Below are 22,776 nucleotides of genomic sequence, written 5' to 3'. Positions count from 1 at the left end.
CCTCGCCCCCCTCGCCCCCCTCTCCCCCCTCGCCCCCCTCTCCCTCGCATGTGTCTTGCACCACTGTCTTTGCAATGTTCCACCAGTTAGCCCAGTGAGATGCAGAAAACTACTGACTTAGGGTTTCTCTTCACCTATCCAGGAAAAGGCGATTTGATTGGCTCTGACTTTTTGGCAAAGGACCAGGTGATTAAGACCAATGCAAACGTGAAGGCTCTGACCTACTGTGACCTGCAGTACATTATCCTGAAGGGTCTGAGGGAAGTACTGGAGCTCTACCCCGAATATGCACAGAAATTCATTGAGGACATTCAGCACGACTTGACCTACAACCTGCGAGAAGGGAATGATGCTGACGTAAGTTCATGCCTTCAAATTATCGAAGATGAACTATTGAATGTGTTTCCAAGTTATAAATCCAAAAATTGAGAAAGTATATCAGGTACAGACTCTTAAGCTTCCCCATGGCTTGGTAGTAAATCAAACTTGCGTGGTACACACCACAGATTGTGTAAAGACAGTTATTCCAGCTCAGGTAGATTTTGAGGTAGGTACAATTAACCTCAACACATTTGGGCGAAGGAGAAAGAACTTGCACCTCCAAGAGCTCAGGATATCCCCAAAGCACTTTGCAGCCAATTATTGTTGATGTATAACTACTTTGAAATGGAGGAAACATAGGGAAGGGAAGACATCAGCCAAGGTGAGTATTCCTCATCTAAAAAATCTTGCTGGAAGTGAGCACATGAGGCTGAATTTACTGTTGACAACAGGGGTCTCACCTGCTAGCTGGAGCACCTACAGGAATACCGCATTAGCTCCACCTGAATAAAGTGCCCACCAGACACTTAATTTGTCAGTGTCAGAGATTTAAGAATAAGGGGTCACCATTTAAGACAGAGAGGAAGGGAAAAATTCTCTCAGAGGGTTGTGAGACTTTGGAATTCTCTTCCTCAATAGGTGGTTGAGGCAAAGTCTGTGAGGCAGGGATTCGATCAGATTATTGTTAAGCAAGGCAATTAAAGGTTATCAGGGGTAAGCAGCAATGCAGAGTTGAGGTTACAATCAGATCAACCATGCTCCTATTGAGTGGCAGAGCAGGCTCAAGGCTGGGTGGCCTCCTCCTGTTCCTAATTCATCTGTTTGTGTATGTATGTTCCCCAGGATTTAGGATCTGGGGACAAAAGCCCTGCCCTTGCCTGAGAACTGCCAGCCAATCAGAGGTTGTAGCTTGCTGATGTGGAAGCACAGCAGGAGAAGTGGCTGCAGCTGGTAATACATTCAGCAGAGGCCAAGAATCAATGAAGGATCCAAGCCACAGAGGAGGGATGACAAGATGGCCATCACAGGAAAGAGGCCACTGGCTAGATGGGGTGGGAGGGATCAGAAGAAAGGGCAGGGGTTTTGGCTCTCAGGTTATGGTCCTTCCCGATGCCGGGTCCCTTGATCATGCGAGTGCCTATGAATGCCATACCCTCTCAGGAGCCCGCAAGAAAACATGACAGGGTTTGATTTTTGGGTTCCCCGCATGGCAATTCCCCCAGGTGGTGAATGAGCCCCTTAAGTGTGGATTAATTGTCCATTTAAGGGCCTCAGATAGTGTCCAGGCGGGAAGGCCATATACCAGCCAACCTTCCCTGAATTTAATCGAGTGGAGGCGCACAGACAGTGGGGTCCTCATCCTGCACTCTCCTGCCTGATTAAATGCTCCCACACTCACCAGTGGAGGTGTGAAGTGGCATTAAATTCCATCCGTGGATACTGAATGAAGCCTGGGTTAAGCTCAGCAGCAGTGTGTGCTACAGTCATATAGCCTGCCATGACTCTGTCCAAATGCTTGCAGAAGTTATGGAGTGTTGCTGCAGAATCACACCCCAATGTTATCCTGTGCTCTGGGACTCTAAAAAGTAATTTTTCCTCTCCACCTCTCTTTACATTGTACAAACCTGGTCATAACTTGACTCTTTGACCACACTTTTAATCACCAGGTCTAATTTCTCTCTTCCTGAACCAACATCCATTTCCTTATGCCCACCTGAGAAACATCTTGGGTTGGTCCTTCATGTCAAACCTAATCAAGGTGTTGTTGAGTCAGCACCTGAAAGAGAGGAGGGAAGAAGATTGGAGGGATGAAAATTGAAGATAAATATCATTTAGTGCAGACGGGGAAAGCATGAGGATTACGAAATGTGGCTAACCCCATTCATTACTGACAGCACAGCATAAAATGTATAATGGAGGTGATATTTTATAATGGTGGTGAAACCAGTCAGGACACTTATGAAGGATTTTCTTGTGATTGGTCTGGGAGATTGAAGGGAACTGAATTTAGAAACATATAATTGTGCAGTGCTAGGGCTTTTACTGTTGGGAGTGAAAAGGTATTTCTGCTTCAAATGAGATCTGACAGACCGTTTCTAATAATAACCAGCACAGCCTAAAATAACACCAGCTTGTCCTGGAGCTTTGCAACTCTCAAAGGGACTTTGGCTGTGAGGCTGGAGCTAAAAATAGCAGCATGCACTCTGCCTTCTCTCTCATCTCATCAATAACGCAGACAGGGCAGGCTTCTCTGCACACGCTCACAGAATTGTTTCAAGAGCACGGAAGGGGAAAAAAATTGATTTGCAGATTCCTGTAATTACCTCCCAAATGATATGTTTCAGCAGAAAAATGAGAAAGACAGTTTCAATAATTCAACAAAATCCTCCCTTTCTTCTGCAAACTGCCTGAAAGAGTGAAGGCTGCACATAAATTGATGACTGCTCATTTGTGCAAAGGATCTGAGCATGTGGACTTTCGTTTTAACTTTGCTTCTGGCTAGCGCTTCGGAGTTCCCAAAGGGATTGCTACTCTTGCTAAAAATAGCAGTTGGAAGACTGAATGAGTCCATGTTCATGAATTATTGAGAACGGGAGTTAAAAATATAGTTGGTAATGAGATGTCTCCATGAAGCTCCTTTTATATTACTCTCATGACACAAGATTCACTTCCACCAGGAATTTCTGAAAGAGGAAAGGGAAAACCTGTGTTTACAAAAAAAAATCATGAGGAGATGCCCATTTTTTTTGTGTTTTTGAGGTTAAAATGCACTTTTGTTAACCTCTTGAAATTTTTTTTGTATTTTTTCATTGTATACAAAAGTTGACTAACATCACAATAGAGAGTGGATTGCCATGTCTCAACTGTAAATCCAGCTGAAAGCTGCTTGGCTTTATATTTATTTAAATCTCTTGGTTAATTTTTTGTGCTCATCAGTGTAAGGCATGTCACTGCTGACCGCACTGTAACCATCCTATAGGTATAAGTATCCTATTTGGCAAATGGTCTGCACGCGATTATTCCTCACCAGAAATGCATTGCCCACCATAGTGGATTGGGCTTCTCTGTATGATCCAAGTCATGTGCCAGAAACATTTAAAATGTTCATTCTAATATTCAAATAAGTGTCCTTCCTTGTTATCGAAACTGTTTCTGAAATTGATCTTGTCGCTGCCTGGCTTGCCATGTGATAAACTCATCAAGCAAATAGCACCAACAGGTAGCAGGGACACTAAAGGAGTTCCATTTAAAGGGCTAGTATTCAACATACAAAGGGGAGCAGCAAAGAAGCCAGGAGCAGCTGGAAGAAGTTGGAAAAGGAAAGTACTGACCAGGCAGAGGCCATTCTCACAGTGGGCGCACTCTTTATATTTCAGTTTAACCAAGGATCTAAATGTAACAAAACAGGCCATCACTGAGCTACATTACCTGCTGCATCTCCAGCCACAGCTGGAGCCAGAAACCAGGGCATGGACAGCATTAGGATCCTTCCTAGCTGCGGGCGGTGATACGAGTGACATCTTTAAGATTGCTGTGCATGATTATATCAGGAGAGCCTCTGACAATCTCTACACTGGTAGGATCACATGCAATGTTTTCCCAATGAGCAGAGTTACAAGACATGAGAATATGAGGCTTTGCCTACATTGCAGTTTTCCCTGGGTGTAGGCTACCATAGACAATCCCACATTGCCTTGTATTCTCCCTGTCTTTATCCTGGCATCTTTCTCAATGGAAAGGGATTTGACTCTCTGAAAGTACTGTTTACGAACGGTGCATCATCTCAGTCTGTGCCCATTAACCAGGCAGCATTATTAGTTATTTTATCCTTTGGTGATCTTTTGTATCACCTTTATTCCAAACAAGCTGTCAGGTTACAGTCTGGCTCCTTGCAAGGGCTATCACCTCTCATCTAGTCAGGAGCAACACATCTAAGAACCCTTCAAATGAACCATCCTTCCTAACTCAAAGATAATCAACAGTTGTGCAATCCTTATCACCATATCCTTATTAGGGAACTTGGGTAAATAAATAGTGATGTCTTGAGGAGTACACATATTACAGAGAAGGAGGTGCTGGAAGTCTTAAAGCGCATCAAGGTAGATAAATTCTTGGGACCTGATGAAGTGTATCCCAGGACATTGTGGGAGGCTAGGGAGGAAATTGCGGGTCCCCTAGCTGAGATATTTGAATCATCGATTGTCACGGGTGAGGTGCCTGAAGATTGGAGAGTGGCAAATGTTGTGCCTTTGTTTGGGAAGGGCTGCAGGGAAAAGCCTAGAAAATACAGGCCAGTGAGCCTCACATCTGTGGTGGGTAAATTGTTGGAAGGTATTTTGAGAGACAGGATCTATAGGCATTTAGAGATGCAAGTACTGATTAGGGACAGTCAGCACGGCTTTGTGCGTGGAAAATCATGTCTCACAAATTTGATTGAGTTTTTTGAAGGGGTAACCAAGAAGGTAGATGAGGGCAGTGCAGTTGATGTTGTCTATATGGACTTTAGCAAGGCCTTTGACAAGGTACCGCATGGTAGGTTGTTGCAGAAGGTTAAATCTCATGGGATCCAGGGTGAGGTATCTAAATGGATACAAAATTGGCTTCTGGTTGGAGAGAATTGGTTTTCAAACTGGAGGCCTGTGACCAGCGGTGTGCCTCAGCGATCAGTGCTGGGTCCACTGTTATTTGACATTTTATATTAATGATTTGGAAGAAAATATAGGAGGCATGGTTAGTAAGTTTGCAGATGACACTAAGATTGGTGGCATAGTGGACAGTGAAGAAAGTTATCTCCAATTGCAAGGGGATCTTGATAATTGGGCCAGTGGGCTGACAAATGGTAGATGGAGTTTAGTTTAGACAAGTTGATGCATTTTGGTAGATTGAACCAGGGCAGGACTTACTCAATTAATGGTAGGGCGTTGGGGAGAGTTACAGAACAAAGAGATCTAGGGGTACATGTTCATAGCTCCTTGAAAGTGGAGTCACAGGTGGATAGAGTGGTGAAGAAGGCATTCAGCATGCTTGGTTTCATCGGTCAGAACATTGAATACAGGAGTTGGAACGTCTTGTTGAAGTTGTACAAGACATTGGTAAAGCCACACTTGGAATACTGTGTGAAATTCTGGTCACCCTATTATAGAAAGGATATTATTAAACTAGAAAGAGTGCAGAAATAATTTACTAGGATGCTACCAGTACTTAATGGATTGAGTTATAAGGAGAGGCTGGATAGACTGGGACTTTTTTCTCTGGAGCGTAGGAGGCTGAGGGGTGATCTTATAGAAGTCTATAAAATAATGAGGGACACAGATCAGCTAGATCCTCAATATCTTTTCCCAAAGGTAGGGGAGTCTAAAACTAGAGGGCATAGGTTTAAGGTGAGAGAGGAGAGATACAAAAGTGTCCAGAGGGGCAATTTTTTCACACAGAGGGTGGTGAGTGTCTGGAACAAGCTGCCAAAGATAGTAGTAGAGGCGGGTACAATTTTGTCTTTTAAAAAGCATTTAGATAGTTACATGGGTATGATGGGTATAGAGGGATAAGGGCCAAATGCGGGCAATTGGGATTAGCTTAGGGGTTTTAAAATAAAGGGCGACATGGACAAGTTGGGTCGAAGGGCCTGTTTCCATGCTATAAACCTCTATGACTCTATCTCGTTATCACCATTATCTAACTGTTTTCTATCAATCCAACCTTATGGGTCTTACTTCAATCAATAGCAAATCCAGAAAGAAATGCACCAAGAATGCTATTCTGTATGTGTACAACAGTTAACAGGAAGAATTGAAGATTGCCGGAGAGCAAACCCTTTAGTTGCCTGTCTTTTGTCTTGATTTATTTATATTTTAATGCTCTTCCAAGGTGTATTCCCAGATGATCATATTCAGATTAAAGCTCCAACACAAGTTGAAGCTGGTCTTCTCTATGCTTTGAGTCATTCCACACAAGCTCACTGACAGCCTTCCCATTGCATCTTCCAGTTCCTGTTGTGTGTCCATCAGCATTTTCAGCAAACTGAACACTCAAAGACAGCATCTGAATCCTCTTTAACAGGGCTAGCATGTGACCTCACATTCCAGTAAGATAGTAGCTGTGCCATCATATACCCATGCCCTGATTTCTAGACATTTTCACCAGTGATTTACCACATGAAGATCCTTTCTCTCGCCTAACCTATAAAGTGCACGGTAAGATTCTTAACTTTTCAACTCTGGTCAGGTCATGAAATAATCGAAGCCATGTCGTGGGAGCTAAGTTTCTGGCATTGACCTCCCCTGCAACCTCTTCCCATTAATAGTGGAGAGGATCCGAGGTGGACTTCCGCACCACCACCATCCTCCTCCCCCCACTTCCCCCTTCCCTGAGGGGGAAATAGGAATCGTGCACCCTGTCCATTGCCCATACCAGGCCTTCCAATGCCTGGGTGATCTTTCTGTAACTCTTGCAGCCATTTCTCCACTTGTGAAGTTTGCCTGGTGTCTGTGATCAGAGTGCACTTTCCCTACAAGAGATACTGGCTGCCTTTAGTTTGCTTCAATAAAACTCAAATTTCCACTGCTCCAAACATGTAAGAAGCCAATAAACAGCATGTATAATGTCTGCACACCTGTCCAGCTACCACATGTATTTCCCTTTGTCCTTGCATCCACACGAACATGTCCATGCAGCAGCCAATCCAAATTCTTGGCCATATAGTGAACTATGGATCTGTTTGCACTAAACTCTGTTTTGAGACTGCCCATTTTGCATTGCTTTACTGCTGGAGGAAAGAGGCAACGTTTGCCCATAAGTCTGTAATGAATTCAGATTTAGATCTCAATAGCGAAACTATAATGTTCTAACCCACTGCACACTTACCACTGACCCATGCTGCTGAAACAAAAAACTAGTCTCAAACTTGTTAGAAAGCCTAAGTACCAAAATAGAAGAAAACCTTTGCTGTTCATATGAATATATATATGTAATAATATATAAAAAAATGTTTTGCCCCATTTTTAATCCAATCTCCTCTTTTTGGTCTTTCCATAATGCCAAGCCTATCCTTCTGTATCACCTTTATTCCAAACAAGCTGTCAGGTTACAGTCTGGCTCCTTGCAAGGGCAATCTCCTCTCATCTAGTCAGGAGCAACACATCTAAGAACCCTTCAAGAAGCCATGAAACAAGAAGCCATGAAATGCCTGCACATTATGCTGTCTATAAGGTCACTAGGTTATTTAGGACATGTACAAGAGCTGTGTGGAGAGATCCATTCTCCAGTCTCAATTCCAACCTACAAATAAGATTATTCAAATTAAAACCTACATGATATTCAATTATTGAGAGGCAGAAATTATTAATTGTGGTGAGTAGGCTGAGGCAGGTGTTTTTTTTTTCATTTTTAACCCATTTGTGTAATAGAAAAGGGAAGAATGTCACCTTAATACAGTAGGGGTTGTTCCTCTGAAATTAAGAATGCGCCACATTTTTGGGATGCAGTACCGGAAGCTCTACTCTGTATCTAGCCATGTTATACCTGACCTAAGAATGCTTGATGTGAATACTGGCTTGCACAGTGAGTAGGGTTTCAATGAGAAGCTCACCCTAAATTGCCTTTGCTTCTTTAAAAATGTTTTTGACTTTAACCCGAGACAATAGATTGGAAGTACGAATGTGGTCATTCCTGCAAGATGGTGGGGAGTTTGAAGGAATCCAAAGATGTGCAGTTTAGGTTGATTGGCCATGCTAAAATTGCCCCTTAGTGTCCTGGGATGCGTAGGTTAGAGGGATTAGCGGGTAAATATGTAGGGATATGGGGGTAGGGCCTGGGTGGGATTGTGGTCGGTGCAGACTCGATGGGCCAAATGGCCTCTTTCTGCACTGTAGGGTTTCTGTGTTTCTGTGAATGGATGAGAGGGAGGCTCTATTGCAGAGTGCAGCAGATCACAAGCAACAGGAAGGGAGAGAACAAAACAATGGGGATAAAGAGGGTGTAAGATGAAACATTCTTGTTCTTTTCAAGCTGCTGCATTAGTTTGCACTTCAGATCTTCAAAGCTGGAAAACATCTCATCGGTGCTGTGTTGTCGGATGAATCAGCCATGTCTACACAAAAATATCTGTTTTAGGATCATAGAATATGATTTTTCACTGAAGCCTTTTTTCAGTGAGTGTTGGAACAGATGTTTGTTTGACTAGCTACCCAGGCCTAAGACTTGCACATGGGGTACACTGGCCAACCATTATAGCAACCAACCGATTCAGTTTCTGTTGAATACAGGTCTGTTGCTATAATGATTGGCCAATCTGCAATGCTCACACAGCAAGTTCAAAATCTATCCTTGGTACTAAGTAGGCAGGGAATACTGCTGCCCCAATTAATCAGCTACTTTTCAGTAGTGCACAAAATAGCAGCACATTAGAATGCCCTGCCTAGCTGTATTAAGCACTGGACTATTCAAACCAACCAACTAGTGATTTTCTCATGATGGTTAAATTTGACATTTCTTCCTTCCAGAAAGGGATGAGAAATCTGTGTTCCTTAAGTCTGACAAGTTAAAATACCATTTTAACCCTATACTTATGCTGCAGCAAATCAGAACTTTTACATTTACACAAAGACATTCCCCTATGTCTATTGCCAGCCTGTAGTGAAGGATATTCATTGTAGGTATGTTTATATCAGAAAGGCTTCCTTGTTTAGTCTGCTGAGATGCTGAACCAGTGAGATGGAAGGAAAATATTAAACTCAAGTTTGTAGACCTAGAATTTGAGTTTTGCCAGAAATCTCAAAAATTTAATGCGCCTACTTGCCACACTCAATTCCAAAAAGGTTAAGGATAGCGGAATAAGCTAGCATTAAATGTCTACTAAGTCAGAAGATTATGAGTTCAAATCTAACTTGAGGCTTGAACACAAATCTTCAATACTTTAGTACTGGGGAATTGCTGCACTGTAAAAGCTGCTGTACTTTGGATGTAAAAGATCTTGTCACACTATTTCAAGGAAGAACAGTTCTCCTTGGTGTTCCATCCAGCATCTATCCATCAACCAACATGACTAAAATTTGATCATTATTTTGCTGCTGTACTAAAATTGGCTGCTGCGCTTAGTAAACTAACTGAGTTCAGTAAAGCTAGCAGGTGGGAAACTCTTTGGGAGGTGGCATTTAGCTGTTGCAAGCTGCCAGCTGTACTGGATCCACTTGTTTGAGTTGACATCATTAACATTTCAAAAAACAGTATAAAATCAACATTAAGTGCAGCTAATTATTTGATGCAACCTCAAATAAATTTCAAATTTGTGAACCTATGCTCAAACTTGGACACCCTCAAACGGTATGTCACAAGAAATGGAAGGTTGTCTTCTCTGAGTCAGGCAGGTGTAATGGTCACCTAAACAAAAAGGCCCAATTAAGCTGGAATGAGGCAGTAAATTTACTGAGGTAATTTTAACAATGCTGTGAGTCACCGCATTCCTGCATGAAGGGTGGCTTAAAATCACCCCAAGAGTCTCTTTAGTTCTTCTTCATGAGCTTCGAAACAATGACATTCTTTTATAAATACTAACAAATGTCCTGTTGCCATGCGTATAACACAAAGAACATGTGTAAGGTCAAACAACATTAACTTTTCGTTCTCTCAGTTGAATGGTTTTGTTTTGTGTATTTTTGCAGTTGGAATATGAGCGCAATGGGGGCCTTATCCAAAAGCTGCCCTCTATCCTGGAGGATGAAGAACTTGAAGATGATGAGAACACACCCCTGGCTCCCAATGCAAATAGTACAACAGGAATAACATCACCCGTCAAAGCACTTCACTCACCTAAGATTAGCAGGTGTTCATTGCCAGCAAAACACTTGTCCAATCCAGCTGCTCCACCTGCAGGAACCCTGCAGAACAGCAGTAAGGATATTGGCAAAGGCAGACTTTTGAACAGCAATGGAAGCAAGCCATCCAAATTACAAATCCCTGCTATAAACTGTACTGTAATCCCTGACCTCAGCCCAAGGTAAGTGGCTTTTTGTGCCATTGAATTGAGACTCTTAAGATAGAATCTGTGTTCATTTTTGACTAGCGGTGAAGGTTTCAATCATTGTACAAATCACATTCAACAGGCCACAGTCAAGGTTTTGCTTTTAACGTAAGACTTAATTGTCAACCATATTGAAAAGGATGTTGGCCTATATGGGAATAGTAGATTCTTACCAAAACCAGTGTGTGCTCTGACTATTATTTATTATATATATATATATATATATAGTAATACAGTGAATGGACTGTCTTTTTCTTTTGTATAATTACAGAGGAGGGAACTGCAAATATTGGTGTATTTACTACAACTCAATGAATAAGCTGCCTTTTTATCATGTTTAGTGAATGGTCTGTTTATTGGCATATTTACATATTTTACTGATATTTACAGGATCTAGTGAATACGTTCTTTGTAACTAGGTTTAGATAGTTTACTGAGTGCTGGTATATTTGCAGACTCTTGTGAATGGTACGTCTGTTAACATATTTACCCAGGTAGAACAAATGAGCCATCCGTTGATATTTTTACAGGGTTTAATGAATGAACTATCCATAGGTAAAATTAATGCTTCTTGTGAGTGGAACCATATTCTTGTGAATGCTGCAGGAATCAGGATGTCTGTCTATATCCTCCTATTTGGAGAGTTCCGTGGGTATTTTCTGTGCCTAGCAAACTGTCACCTGGGCCTGAATATTCTGGTCACTGCAGCATTGCCGCTGCCCACACAGATTTCCCCGAGCAATGTTACTGCACATTTCTTAAACTGTCAGAAATACCATAGTGAAGTGTCACTCGGGGAAATCCAGCAAGTGTAGAGTCAGGGGAAGAACGGACACACTCCCTTTTTACAGCACTATCTGCCCTACTCTGGTAAATACATACCTGCCCAGTCTTTTAATGATACAGTGTGGGCGATATATGGATGGGTGTGCTTGAGTGCATGAATGGGTGGTGATCGGGATAGGTTAATGGATGAGTGAGTGAATGAATGGGTAGGTAGGTGGGAAAGTGGGTGAGGTGGATAGGTGGGTGAGATAGGTAGATGGGTTAATTGGTAGGTGGGTGAAAATCTAAGCGGATGATTGGGTGGATGGATGAGGTGAGTACGTGGGTGGGTGAGGTCGGTCGGTGGGGGAAATCACCTTTGATTATTTCTAAGGCAGAGGTGGATAGATTCTTGGTGAGTGAGGGGGTGATAGGTTATCAGGAGTAGTAGAGTGCAGATTTGAGGCTACTATCAGATCAGCTACGATCTTATTAAGTAGCAGAGCAGGCCCAAGGGGCTGAATGGCCTACTCCTGCTTCTTGTTCAAATGTTGGTTTCCTGAAGTCTTCAAGTGCCCGGTTGGCCAAACCTATAGAATCTTTAGACATCTTTCTATTGGACTAAGTCATGTCTGTTCAAACTATGTGCAGTGAAACCATAGAACCATAAAATTATAGCAAAGAAAGAGACCAGTCAGCCCATCGTATCAAATTTAGTGAGATTACTTCACCATGTGTGTCACTTGTGGCAGTTCAGTGGGGTCATATCTCAAAACTGTACCACTCCATTCTTCTGATCCCATAATAACCCAAGAGTTGTCTATGGTTACCATCTACCTTTGCCTATCAGATAATGGCTGGAATTCAATGCTGGTGGGAACTTCTGGTCCCGCTAATGGTGCACCCCTGCAGTGGGTTTCCTTGCAGCGTGGACTAGAATCAATGGGAAATCCCATTGATAGCGCTGGGACCAGAAGATCCCGTTGTCAGCGAGCAGTGCATCGCCTCCCTTTGCAGGAAGTGTGTGACAGGGTGGTCAGAGAATCTGCCCAATGTCTCTTAATATTCCTATTTTTCTCAAGTTTCTGGTTTTCATATGGTTTTACAAAGATCAAAGTTCTTATCATAAAATATATTCAAATTTGCAGCAACTGCAGCATCTTGCTTTTGTGGTAAAATTCATTTTGTTCTTAGGGACGTTTAAAAGATTTTCCCTTCATCTGTTCTAAGAGCATTAAAAATTCCCAGAGAGTGTGTGAGTATATCACACATATAGATATAAAAACACTGATCTCAGATATGAGTGCTATGATTGATTGTTGCAAACCTTGCCCTCCTGCACTTTGGAGGAAAAAAATAATGTCCTGTTCCTGAATTCTATCAAATAATTCAAGAGGGAACATGTCTGTTAAGAAAAAAAAGTTGGAAAAAGAAAGCACAAAAACATTTCATGTGCTTTCACTTTTATATTTCTATTAGTGATTTATACAGCTGACCCTGGAACAAGTAATCACCTTGAGAGCAAAGTGAAATTGCTGCAAGTGGAATCCATTGACTTGGGAATTTCCATTTTTTCAGTTGAAATTTAAAACTACTTTGAGCCCCTTTAATGAGAGCGGCTAATGTATTTTTTACTCTGTGGTCAAAAAGTAATAGCAAGGAATATTCACTTCTTGTGAAGTCAGTACATTTTATTCTTGCACCTTTCAATGATATTGGTCACATATTTACATTGAGACAATACTCTATTAATAATGAGAATTTGATGAATGTTGTGTATATAGATTTTCAGAAAGGATTTGATCAAATGTAACAAAAGACTAATTATAAAGATGATGCAGCAGACCCTAAAGAGAATGCAGCTACAATGGACAGAGGCGTGACTAGGCAGAGAGAGTTGGGTAAAAGGATATTTTTCAGAATGGGTCGTAATCCAAGAATGTGTCCTGGGCTCTCTTTTGAAGGCTGATTCTCTGATTGCAATGACAGAACCGTAGACCTTGATTTCCCAAATATTCAAATCAATGGTTAGAAAATTGTAGGATTTGGACTCCTGTTTTCCTGTCCTGCACTACTTGCTGGGAGTACCCAATTGTCCCCTTTTAGTTTGCATTTCCATAAATAACCTGTGCACCATAAATGAGTTCAGAAAAACAGATAATGTGACAGATCCAGGGAAATGTGGAGCACAACTTAATTGGAAAAAGTACCAGTGAAAGCGGGTGTTCCCTAGATGGTAAGATTCTCAGGGTGAATAAACAGAGCAATATGACTGAACAGAAATATTCAAAATAACTTTCATTATTTTAAGATGCAAGCCTAATTGGGGCTGATTTCCCTTTGATTATTTTCCTGAATGAAAAACATAGGAAAGGGATGCAGATGCCAAATATTTTTCCCCAATTAATATTGTGCCAGGATCTTTGGAGCTTCCTTCAATATGGAGCAAAAATCCTCAACATATGTAGAGGCAACTCATTCCCATTTAAGTTTGGTTAAAAGGAGCATTCCTAGTTCTACTTTCATTCAGAAGGGTGTCCACTGGCAGGGATGCCCATAGGTACTTGCACTTGGACCCTGCCTAGTCTTATCCTATAGCTGTATCCTGTATACCCAACCCCATTCCTTAACCCAAGGCCTGGAAATTAGGCAGACCTGTGCCAGGGTACAGTTGAGTCAGGCTACGAATCAAGTTCAAGCATAATTGAACTGGCCAGTTGCATTGTACTTGGAGTATGTGGTGCCTTTCCAGCCAAAAAGTACAAAGAGGGAAGATAAGTCATTGTACCACCTCTAGTTTAATTTGAATTTGTAGAGCAGAGCACCTTGCTTTTGTTTCACTTGCAGATTTGCAACTAAGTTAAAATAATTGCAATTAACACATTTCCACCCAAGTTTAAGTTTTAATTTGTACTTGACTAATGATCTAATCCATTTTCATTTAAGGAATTTATGTTATAAATGGTCTCTTCTGAACCTTTGCGAGCAAATGTACTATGACCCTTCTAAATACTGCTGGTAGGGAGTCCTTTATGCTTTTAAACACCAGTTTAGCTCAGAGAGAATGTAATATTTCAATGTTTTCTGATGAGAAATACCCTATGTGACTAACCAACTGATTATTAGGACTGCTAATGGATTAGCCATGGTAAGTGCAAGAGGTTGTAGGGATAGGGGTGGGCCTGGGTAGGATGCTCTTTTGGAGAGTCGGTGCAGACCTGATGAGCCAGATGGGCCTCCTTCTGCTCTGTAGAGTTTCTATGGCCCTATGGATTAGGTGAGGTAAGAGGCTGGCCAGATAAATGTGCCTGATAGAGGTCAATGATGCAATTGGGTTAAATTCAGATTGGTTTCCAAAAATGTGATCCAATCAAGATTAGATTAGGTTGTACATAATATATGAATGGATTGAAATTAGGTTAGGTAAAATAAAAATTATATGCTCGGGAGAGGGTTAGTTTGGATAGAATGCCAGTGATGTGTTTGGGTGAAGATTTCATTAAATATTATTAGTAATATGATTAGAGCATGATTTGATGATAGTCTGTTCCTCAAGTGAAAGTGGAGCTAAATTATAGCAAAACAAAGAAATGTACTATTTAAAATACACAATAGTCCTGGACATAACTTTATTAACTTTGGACATAACTTTATATTTGCTTATTAAGAGATGGCAGAGTGTGTATCTATAATTATCTAATTGGTGACTCCATAATCAGTACAATCCTCCATGTATTTTTATTTGATTATCATTGGAGAAGGTACAAGTAGCCAGAAAGAAAGTCACGAATTGCAATCCATTTTATTTATATGTTGTTTTATTTATTTGTGGACAGGTGGTTGCTTTTCCCTTGTCTTGTTGTGGATTTTTGCCAACAATCTAAACACTCTCTTGAGTAGGGACGATGTAACATAATGAAATATTAAGCAGGACCATCAGTAATTCATTTTCCACAATATCATTGTGGAAGTAGCTTACTTCCACCTAATTCTGGTTACAAAGTAACGAGTATCCATGTTCATCATTCATTGATCCCCATTCAGCTTTGATGTGGAATTTTGTTTTTAACCATCAATTCCTACCTCTTGTCAGCATGTTAAATATAATTTCATTTGTGCATAAAACTGTCATTTTACTGTCACTCCAGGTTAACTACATGTCACGGGACTAAGGAAATTTACTTCAGTGGGAGTTTTTGGACTCATTAATCCTGATCATTAGTTTGGGCTTGTCATTCTGATTGATTGCTGTAGCACCGGGGACTTGTGAAAAATTTCAGTTTGCAACCAGAAAGTAGTGATGTACAAACCTCCTAAATAGAACAATACACCTGATTGGAGAGTACTCGTTGATTTATTATCTAACCTTTTTCCCAGATTTTGTCTGAGATATTGCTTTCAAAGTGCCTAACTGTTTTCCTGACAGATTTCCTGCAACAGATTTCATAATTGACTGTGTTGACAGTTGCTGTTGAAGAGGCCATTGGGGTCAAAGGGAGCAAAAATGGATTCTTTAATGCCCCATTAACCAGCAAAAGATGATCCACTATGCCAGAGCACACAATTCCAACAGGAAGTGTGCCAGATGCCATAATTGTACACAAACTCTCAACGACCACTATAAGAATATAGTGCAGGGAGATGCATGCTGACTTGGTGTCAGCACTCCATTGTGGACTCCACAATGCAACCTAAACTTTCTCTTAACCCCGCACAGCTAAACTGGTTTTTAAAAACATGAAGGACTCCCCTACCAGCAGTATTTAGAAGGATCATAGTCACTTATAGATTGTTGCTAATTTATTTCTTCTGCCTGTTGTTGCAATTCGACTGATGTGATTTTGCACCTGCGTTCGCGGTGGGTACAAACGGCGACGATTTGATTTGGTTTATTACTGTCACATGTATTAACATACAGTGAAAAGTATTGTTTCTTGCACACAATACAGACAAAGCATACCGTTCATAGAGAAGGAAATGAGAGAGTGCAGAATGTAGTGTTACAGTCATAGCTAGGATGTAGAGAAAGATCAACTTAATGAAAGGTACGTCTATTCAAAAGTCTGACAGCAGCAGGGAAGAAGCTGTTCTTGAGTCGGTTGGTACATGACCTCAGACTTTTGTATCATTTTCCCGAAGGAAGAAGGTGGAAGAGAGAATGTCCAGGGTGCGTGGGGTCCTTAATTATGCTGGCTGCTTTGCCGAGGCAGCGGGAAGTGTAGACAGAGTCAATGGATGGGAGGCTGGTTTGCGTGATGGATGGATACATTCACGACCTTTTGTAGTTCCATGCGGTCTTGGGCAGAGCAGGAACCATACCAAGCTGTGATACAACCAGAAAGAATGCTTTCTATGGTGCATCTGTAAAAGTTGGTGAGAGTCGTACCTGACATGCCAAATTTCCTTAGTCTTCTGATGTGGGTGCAATACCTTGCGAGAATTGGAAAATGAGATTCTCGCTGGTGAGATCTCATTTTCTGATTTTCCCCACTACTCGGTGGTGATGTCAAGAGGGCAGAATCTCATTTTGAAACATTTTAATAAATTATAATTTAATTAAAGGGCTTCCCCGCCATATGTACCCCCAAATATAGAATTCCTCCCTCACTGACTTGGCATCATGTTGGCAAGGTTTACAACAGTTATTTAAAAACATGAAGCACTCGAAGAGAACCCACCAGGGGTGCAAAGGTAAGTATAGCCCCCGGGGGGGGAGAGAGACATATCTCCATCCTCCCCCCCCCCCCCCCCCCCCCCCCCGCCCCCCGGCAACACTAAGGAGCTCCACTGGGGTGGGGAGGGGTGCGGGCAGGCAGGGGGTTCCCCTTACCTGTTGAAGGAGTGGCGGGCGGTGTGTGGTTGCCCTGGTGCTTGTATGGGGTCAGTAGCCCCGGTGTGTAGGGGAGAGGTTCCCTTATCTGTGGGTGGTGGGGGGTTGGCCTGGTCCTTGCATGGGATTCCCCAGTGCTTGTGTGGAGGTTGTTTCCCTTATTTGTGGGGGTCAGGGTTGCTCCATGTTTGGGGGGTGTTCCCCTTATCCATGGGCAGGGCTGTAGTCACTCTGGTGTGTGTTGAGGGGGGGTTCCCCATTGCTTATGTCGTGGGTTGTTTCCCTTATCTATGGGTGGGGCACAATTGCCCTGGTACGTATGTGTTGGGTGGTGTTCCCCTTACCCATGAGTGGAGTTGTGTTTGTCCTGGTGTGTATGAGGAGGGAGCTCCCCTTTTCTGTGGTTGGTGGGGTGGGAGGAGGATGGCAGTATTTTGTTTAGTGCAGATCCGGGTGCACTTTAAAAAGGGCACCCCAATCTCTGTGGAGCTAACATTGCCGCCTCTATCGGGCAACACCCCACAAGTGTGACGGCATCAGAGACATCTGCAGCAATTTTTTCTCTAATTATTACCTGGCAAGAAAAGCCAGCTATGCAGCTGGGGAGCTGCATGCTCAGTTTTCTCACCAGAGCCAGTACGTCCGGAAACAAATTGGAAAATTTCAACCTACGTGATTGATGCGCGATAAATCACACGGGAGGCAGGATGTACCCGGGAAATAAAGGCTTTTATTGCCAACAATAACGGAGCTACTATATACAATATACAATCCCAGACTAAGGGGTCACCAGGCAGAGCAGTGACCTTTATACCTCTCCCAGGAGGCGGAGCCAACTGGGGTGTACCATAGGACTATATTAACAGGTAGAACAGCCCAACCCTAACCCCAACAGTAACATATCTACAGACCCATAGTACTGGCCAGACCATGGCTCAGCACTCCTGGCGGTAACCAACAATGGTTCACCACAGTGTTATGATTGCATTTCCGTACTTGGTTAAAATTTCAGTTACATACAGGGAATGGACTGGCTGGTACTGAAGTAATCCCTCAGGGGATTTGCATGAAGCGGGGGGGCTCCCTGTGTCCATAAGATGGGGATTCCGTGGGCAGCAGTCTTGTGCATGGGGGGGGGCGGGGTCCTATGTCCATGGGGAGAGAACCTTTTTCTTTTTTTAAAGGCACTCGGATCTCCTGAAGGCTGATACTGCTGGCAGGACAGGCTCATTCCGAGTTTGCCCACCAACATGACGTTGGGGGACCCACCTCCAGGATTTGTTTTGACCAAATGTGAAAAAATATAGCGGGAGAAACAGTTGTGGAGCTGGTAGGCTATACACCACTTTACGCGCCTTAGTTGACACTTGACACTTCCCACCTGCCACGGGAATTGTAGCAGGGGGGGGGGGGGGTGCGGAACACGCAAAGGTCCATTGACTTTGGGTGGGATTTTCCGGTTTTGGGGCAACACAGCCAGAAAATTGTGTCAGGGACCATGTTTTCTTTTGGAACAAATTCCCACTATTAGCTTTATGATCTGGTTGCCTCGATTACAAAGTTACTCCAGTTGTACTGGAGTTTAAGGCCCAAAGCAATGCTGGAATCAGGAAATATTTCCTGGTCACTATCGGTAATGAGATAGGAGTGGAGTAGGTGATGGAGTAAATGGAAAATCTAACTTATGTCCATATTGTCAGATTTGTTCCATTTGTGTGATATTCCAGTGACCCTTTTAGATTCATTTAAAATGGTTTTGTAAAAAGAAAAGTGCCATAGCCTTATTTAGCGTTTAAGTAAATCTTACAGTGATATTCTGTTCTGAAAGGAATTACACTAAAGTGGGCCATGGGGTAACTCCTTGGGCGATGGAGTTCTTAAAAGTGGTCACGGCATTTTAACCATTATTCTGTTTTATACTTTTACAGCTTTTCATTGAAAAGTAAATCAATTCATTGGTTTTCACTGGTAATTTTTCAAAAAGAGTTTTTACCCTCTTAGTTAGAGCAGTTTTTATGGGGAATATAAATTAAGTTGAATTGTCTGACCATTCACCAGATCACTAAGTACAAACCAGGGACCACTAAGTGCAGAGATACCTATTCAGTGCAGATTGTGCCACCATCCAGATGAATTCAGTTTTCCTGACTGTCATTTGCCACAGTTTCATTCTCGATGAGTCTAGGTTTTACATAGATTACAGCCCCTTGAATATATTACCATCCCACAAGGGCCAATGTGGGAGGAGAATTCAAACTGTCGATAGAAAGGATCGTTTCCTGGACTTCCGTTACTGGTGTTAACTTCGAGTTTCCTAACTTCCAGTCCTCCAACATGCTAAATAACATTTTTTTAAATCCACAAATGAAATCAGCAACAATGACATCAAGTGAAACCAGCTACCCGCTCTCCAAGAGTCTGATAACAAAACTGGTCTCTGTTTAAAGTGTATTTATTAATGTCATTGCAGGCTTGCATTAACACTGCAATGAAGTTACTGTGAAAATCCCCGGCACCTATTTAGATACACTGGGGGAGAATTTAGTGTGGCCAATGCACCTAACTAGCACGTCTTTTGGACTATGGGAGGAAATCAGAGCACCCGGAGGAAACTCACACAGACACGGGGAGCACGTGCAGACACCGCACAGAAAGCAACCCAAGCTGGGAATCGATCCTGGGTCCCTGGCGCTGTGAGGAAGCAGTGCTAACCATTGTGCCACCTTGCCACTCTGCCTTCATAATCTATAGATTTCCCAGCATGACCAATGGCAGATACATTACTATTCATTGCAAATTATTTAATTTGATGAGGCAGGTGAAGAGATGGCGAGTAGCAAAGTAGCACTTGAGAAAAAGACAGCAATTCTTCAATAGACTGAATTGCGAAGGCTGTGCTGCCTTGGTTATGAAATAAGGGCTGCGATTGTTCTGAATTTGGTCTAAGTGCCAAAGCCAGCAGGAAACCTGGATCCTCCCACCTGATAGATGCTAATTTATGCATAACGGACAACCCACTGGACAGCCCTGCTGTTACGAGACCAACCCGTCATTTTTAAATGACGACCCAATCTCTGTGCTTGGAGACAGGTCCCCCTTTCCATAAAACCATAAATGGTGGCCCCCACACTGACCAGGAGAGCACCACCAACACCTCATCAAAGAGGAGCATCCTTCACCCCACCACACCCACAAATAACAGGTAACCCCACCACCCTATGCAGGCATGAGGGTGAGCTGATCTGACCCCTTCCCCACTCAGCTGCCTTCCCCCTTCCCCCTCAGACACCCCCCCTTCAGGCCATGCACCCTGGCAGTGCCGACAGTCCACTGCCCGCTAGCACTGACCTAGTGCCTCTGCCCTGTGGGGGCTTGAAGAGGTAGGCCCAGTGGCCATTTGTCCCTCTGCTGTTGCTGCAAGGCCACAAAGGAAGGGTCCCTCAAGAATCCTGGGAGTAGGGTGGGCTCGGACTGGGGACACGAGGTTGATATCGCCATTCTCTGCTGAGATGGGGGTTTCGTGGCTGAACTTCTAAACCTGAAGATCACGCCTGGCATGGTGATTTCAGGCTGCCCTGTGATCAATATCTGCATTCCTGCCTGTCAGCTGTGAAAATTCTGAAGTAGCCAGATCACTTTAACCTCCATGCCCCCAGTCACTTGGCAGGATTTTAAATCATTGCAGCACTCCATTCTGCAGCAGAGGTTTTTCTTTCTCCTTGTCAGAACTGCAGGTGAGAGCAGACCCCTTTGAAGTTCTCTGACAGAAAGGCGATGTCAATTTCACCTGGGGGGGATGGGGGGAGGTGTTCCAGTCTGTCCAGCTGTGCACTCAGCCCCAATGTATGCACACAGCTTTGATTTGAAATTGCTGAGGCTTCTCAGCAAGCAGAAATCATTGAAATCCTCTCCATTGCACCTGAAGCTTTTGATTTGTTACAAGTCCAATGTTCAGTGCCTCAAAAAAAATTCAGCTGTCAATGGATTTTTATCATCCTCCAACCACCTGTGTTTATTTTGATTTCCCTTCAAGGTTGAATATCCCATTGATCGTGACCATAATGTTGACAGCCGATGGTTTCACTCCCTCTTTGAAGTGGTTTGCAAAAGAGGAAGATGACTTTGAAAATGGATGGCAGGAGAGCCATCCTCCATTCTCCCTTCAGATATGTCAATGTTGTGGTGACTTAGTATACATGGAATAGCCCAGAGTTTGTCGCATCAGCTCACATTTTTGTCGCCAACTGCAGCGAGGTCATCTGCAAGAACCGCATGCAGGAAGGCCACAAGACAAGTGACTGCAAACAGTAAGTGCTGCAACCTTTGTGTTGGCAGTAAGAAGTCTCACAACACCAGGTTAAAGTCCAACAGGTTTATTTGGTAGCAAATACCATAAGCTTTCGGAGCGCTGCTCCTTCGTCAGATGGAGTGGAAATGTGCTCTCAAACAGTGCACAGAGACACAGAAATCAAGTTACAGAATACTAATTAGAATGCGAATCCCTAGAGCCAGCCAGGTCTTAAAGGTACAGACAATGTGGGTGGAGGGAGCATTAAACACAGGTTAAAGAGATGTGTATTGTCTCCAGACAGGACAGCCAGTGAGATTCTGCAAGTCCAGGGGGCAAGCTGTGGGGGTTACTGATAATGTGACATAAATCCAACATCCCGGTTTAGGCCGTCCTCATGTGTGCGGAACTTGGCTATCAGTTTCTGCTCAGCGACTCTGCGCTGTCGTGTGTCGTGAAGGCCGCCTTGGAGAACGCTTACCTGAAGATCCAAAGCTGAATGCCCGTGACTGCTGAAGTGCTCCCCCACAGGAAGAGAACAGTCTTGCCTGGTGATTGTCGAGCGGTGTTCATTCATCCGTTGTCGTAGCGTCTGCATGGTTTCCCCAATGTACCATGCCTCGGGACATCCTTTCCTGCAGCGTATCAGGTAGACAATGTTGGCCGAGTTGCAAGAGTAGGTACCATGTACCTGGTAGATGGTGTTCTCACATGAGATGATGACATCTGTGTCGATGATCCGGCACGTCTTGCAGAGGTTGCTGTGGCAGGGTTGTATGGTGCCGTGGTCACTGTTCTCCTGAAGGCTGGGTAGTTTGCTGCGGATAATGGTCTGTTTGAGGTTGCGTGGTTGTTTGAAGGCAAGAAGTGGGGGTGTGGGGATGGCCTTGGCGAGATGTTCGTCTTCATCAATGACATGTTGAAGGCTCCGGAGGAGATGCCGTAGCTTCTCCGCTCCGGGGAAGTACTGGACGACGAAGGGTGCTCTGTCCACCGTGTCCCGTGTTTGTCTTCTGAGGAGGTCGGTGCGGTTTTTCGCTGTGGCGCGTCGGAACTGTTGATCGATGAGTCGAGCGCCATATCCTGTTCTTATGAGGGCATCTTTCAGCGTCTGGAGGTGTCTGTTGCGATCCTCCTCATCCGAGCAGATCCTGTGTATTCGGAGGGCTTGTCCATAGAGGATGGCTTCTTTAACGTGTTTAGGGTGGAAGCTAGAGAAGTGGGGGCAGGCCTGCCCAAAAGCATGAGAAAGGAACAAGCTTGGCTGCTGCAAAGGAAACCACCAATCCTCTCTCCACCAGATTCCCCTGTGAGGAAAAGAAGGAAAAAGACAAGGTTGCTTCAGCAAGCTGCAAAATAATTACACTATCTCCTGAGCCTCCCTTAACAGCACTCCGATTCAATGGAAGAAGAGCTAGTAGAGAAACAACTGGGTGAATGGCAAGTGGTCAAGAGGAAAACCACAAAGAAGGAGACCCAAAAAAGCGACTAAGTCACAACCCAAACCAGTAGCAAGAGGCAGTTCCCATCTGTAACAGATCATTGCACTGTTCCTGG

The 22,776-nt window shown here is 43.3% G+C and overlaps 1 protein-coding gene across 1 annotated transcript in view; it reads left to right on the top strand.

The window, feature by feature from the left end:
- The window catches only part of kcnh3 (potassium voltage-gated channel, subfamily H (eag-related), member 3), a 717,440-nt gene that overhangs the window by 647,820 nt on the left and 46,844 nt on the right, over positions 1 to 22,776 (top strand). Inside the window, exons 11-13 of the mRNA XM_078227725.1 lie at positions 143 to 357; positions 9,978 to 10,162; positions 10,250 to 10,312. Coding sequence (XP_078083851.1) covers positions 143 to 357; positions 9,978 to 10,162; positions 10,250 to 10,312 — 463 coding nt within the window. The remainder of the gene's footprint in view (positions 1 to 142; positions 358 to 9,977; positions 10,163 to 10,249; positions 10,313 to 22,776) is intronic.

Source organism: Mustelus asterias, chromosome 14, assembly GCF_964213995.1.
Source record: "Mustelus asterias chromosome 14, sMusAst1.hap1.1, whole genome shotgun sequence".
Lineage (NCBI taxonomy): Eukaryota > Metazoa > Chordata > Chondrichthyes > Carcharhiniformes > Triakidae > Mustelus > Mustelus asterias.
The sequence above is the reverse complement of the archived record's forward strand: the minus strand, read 5'-3'. Positions and strand labels throughout refer to the sequence as shown.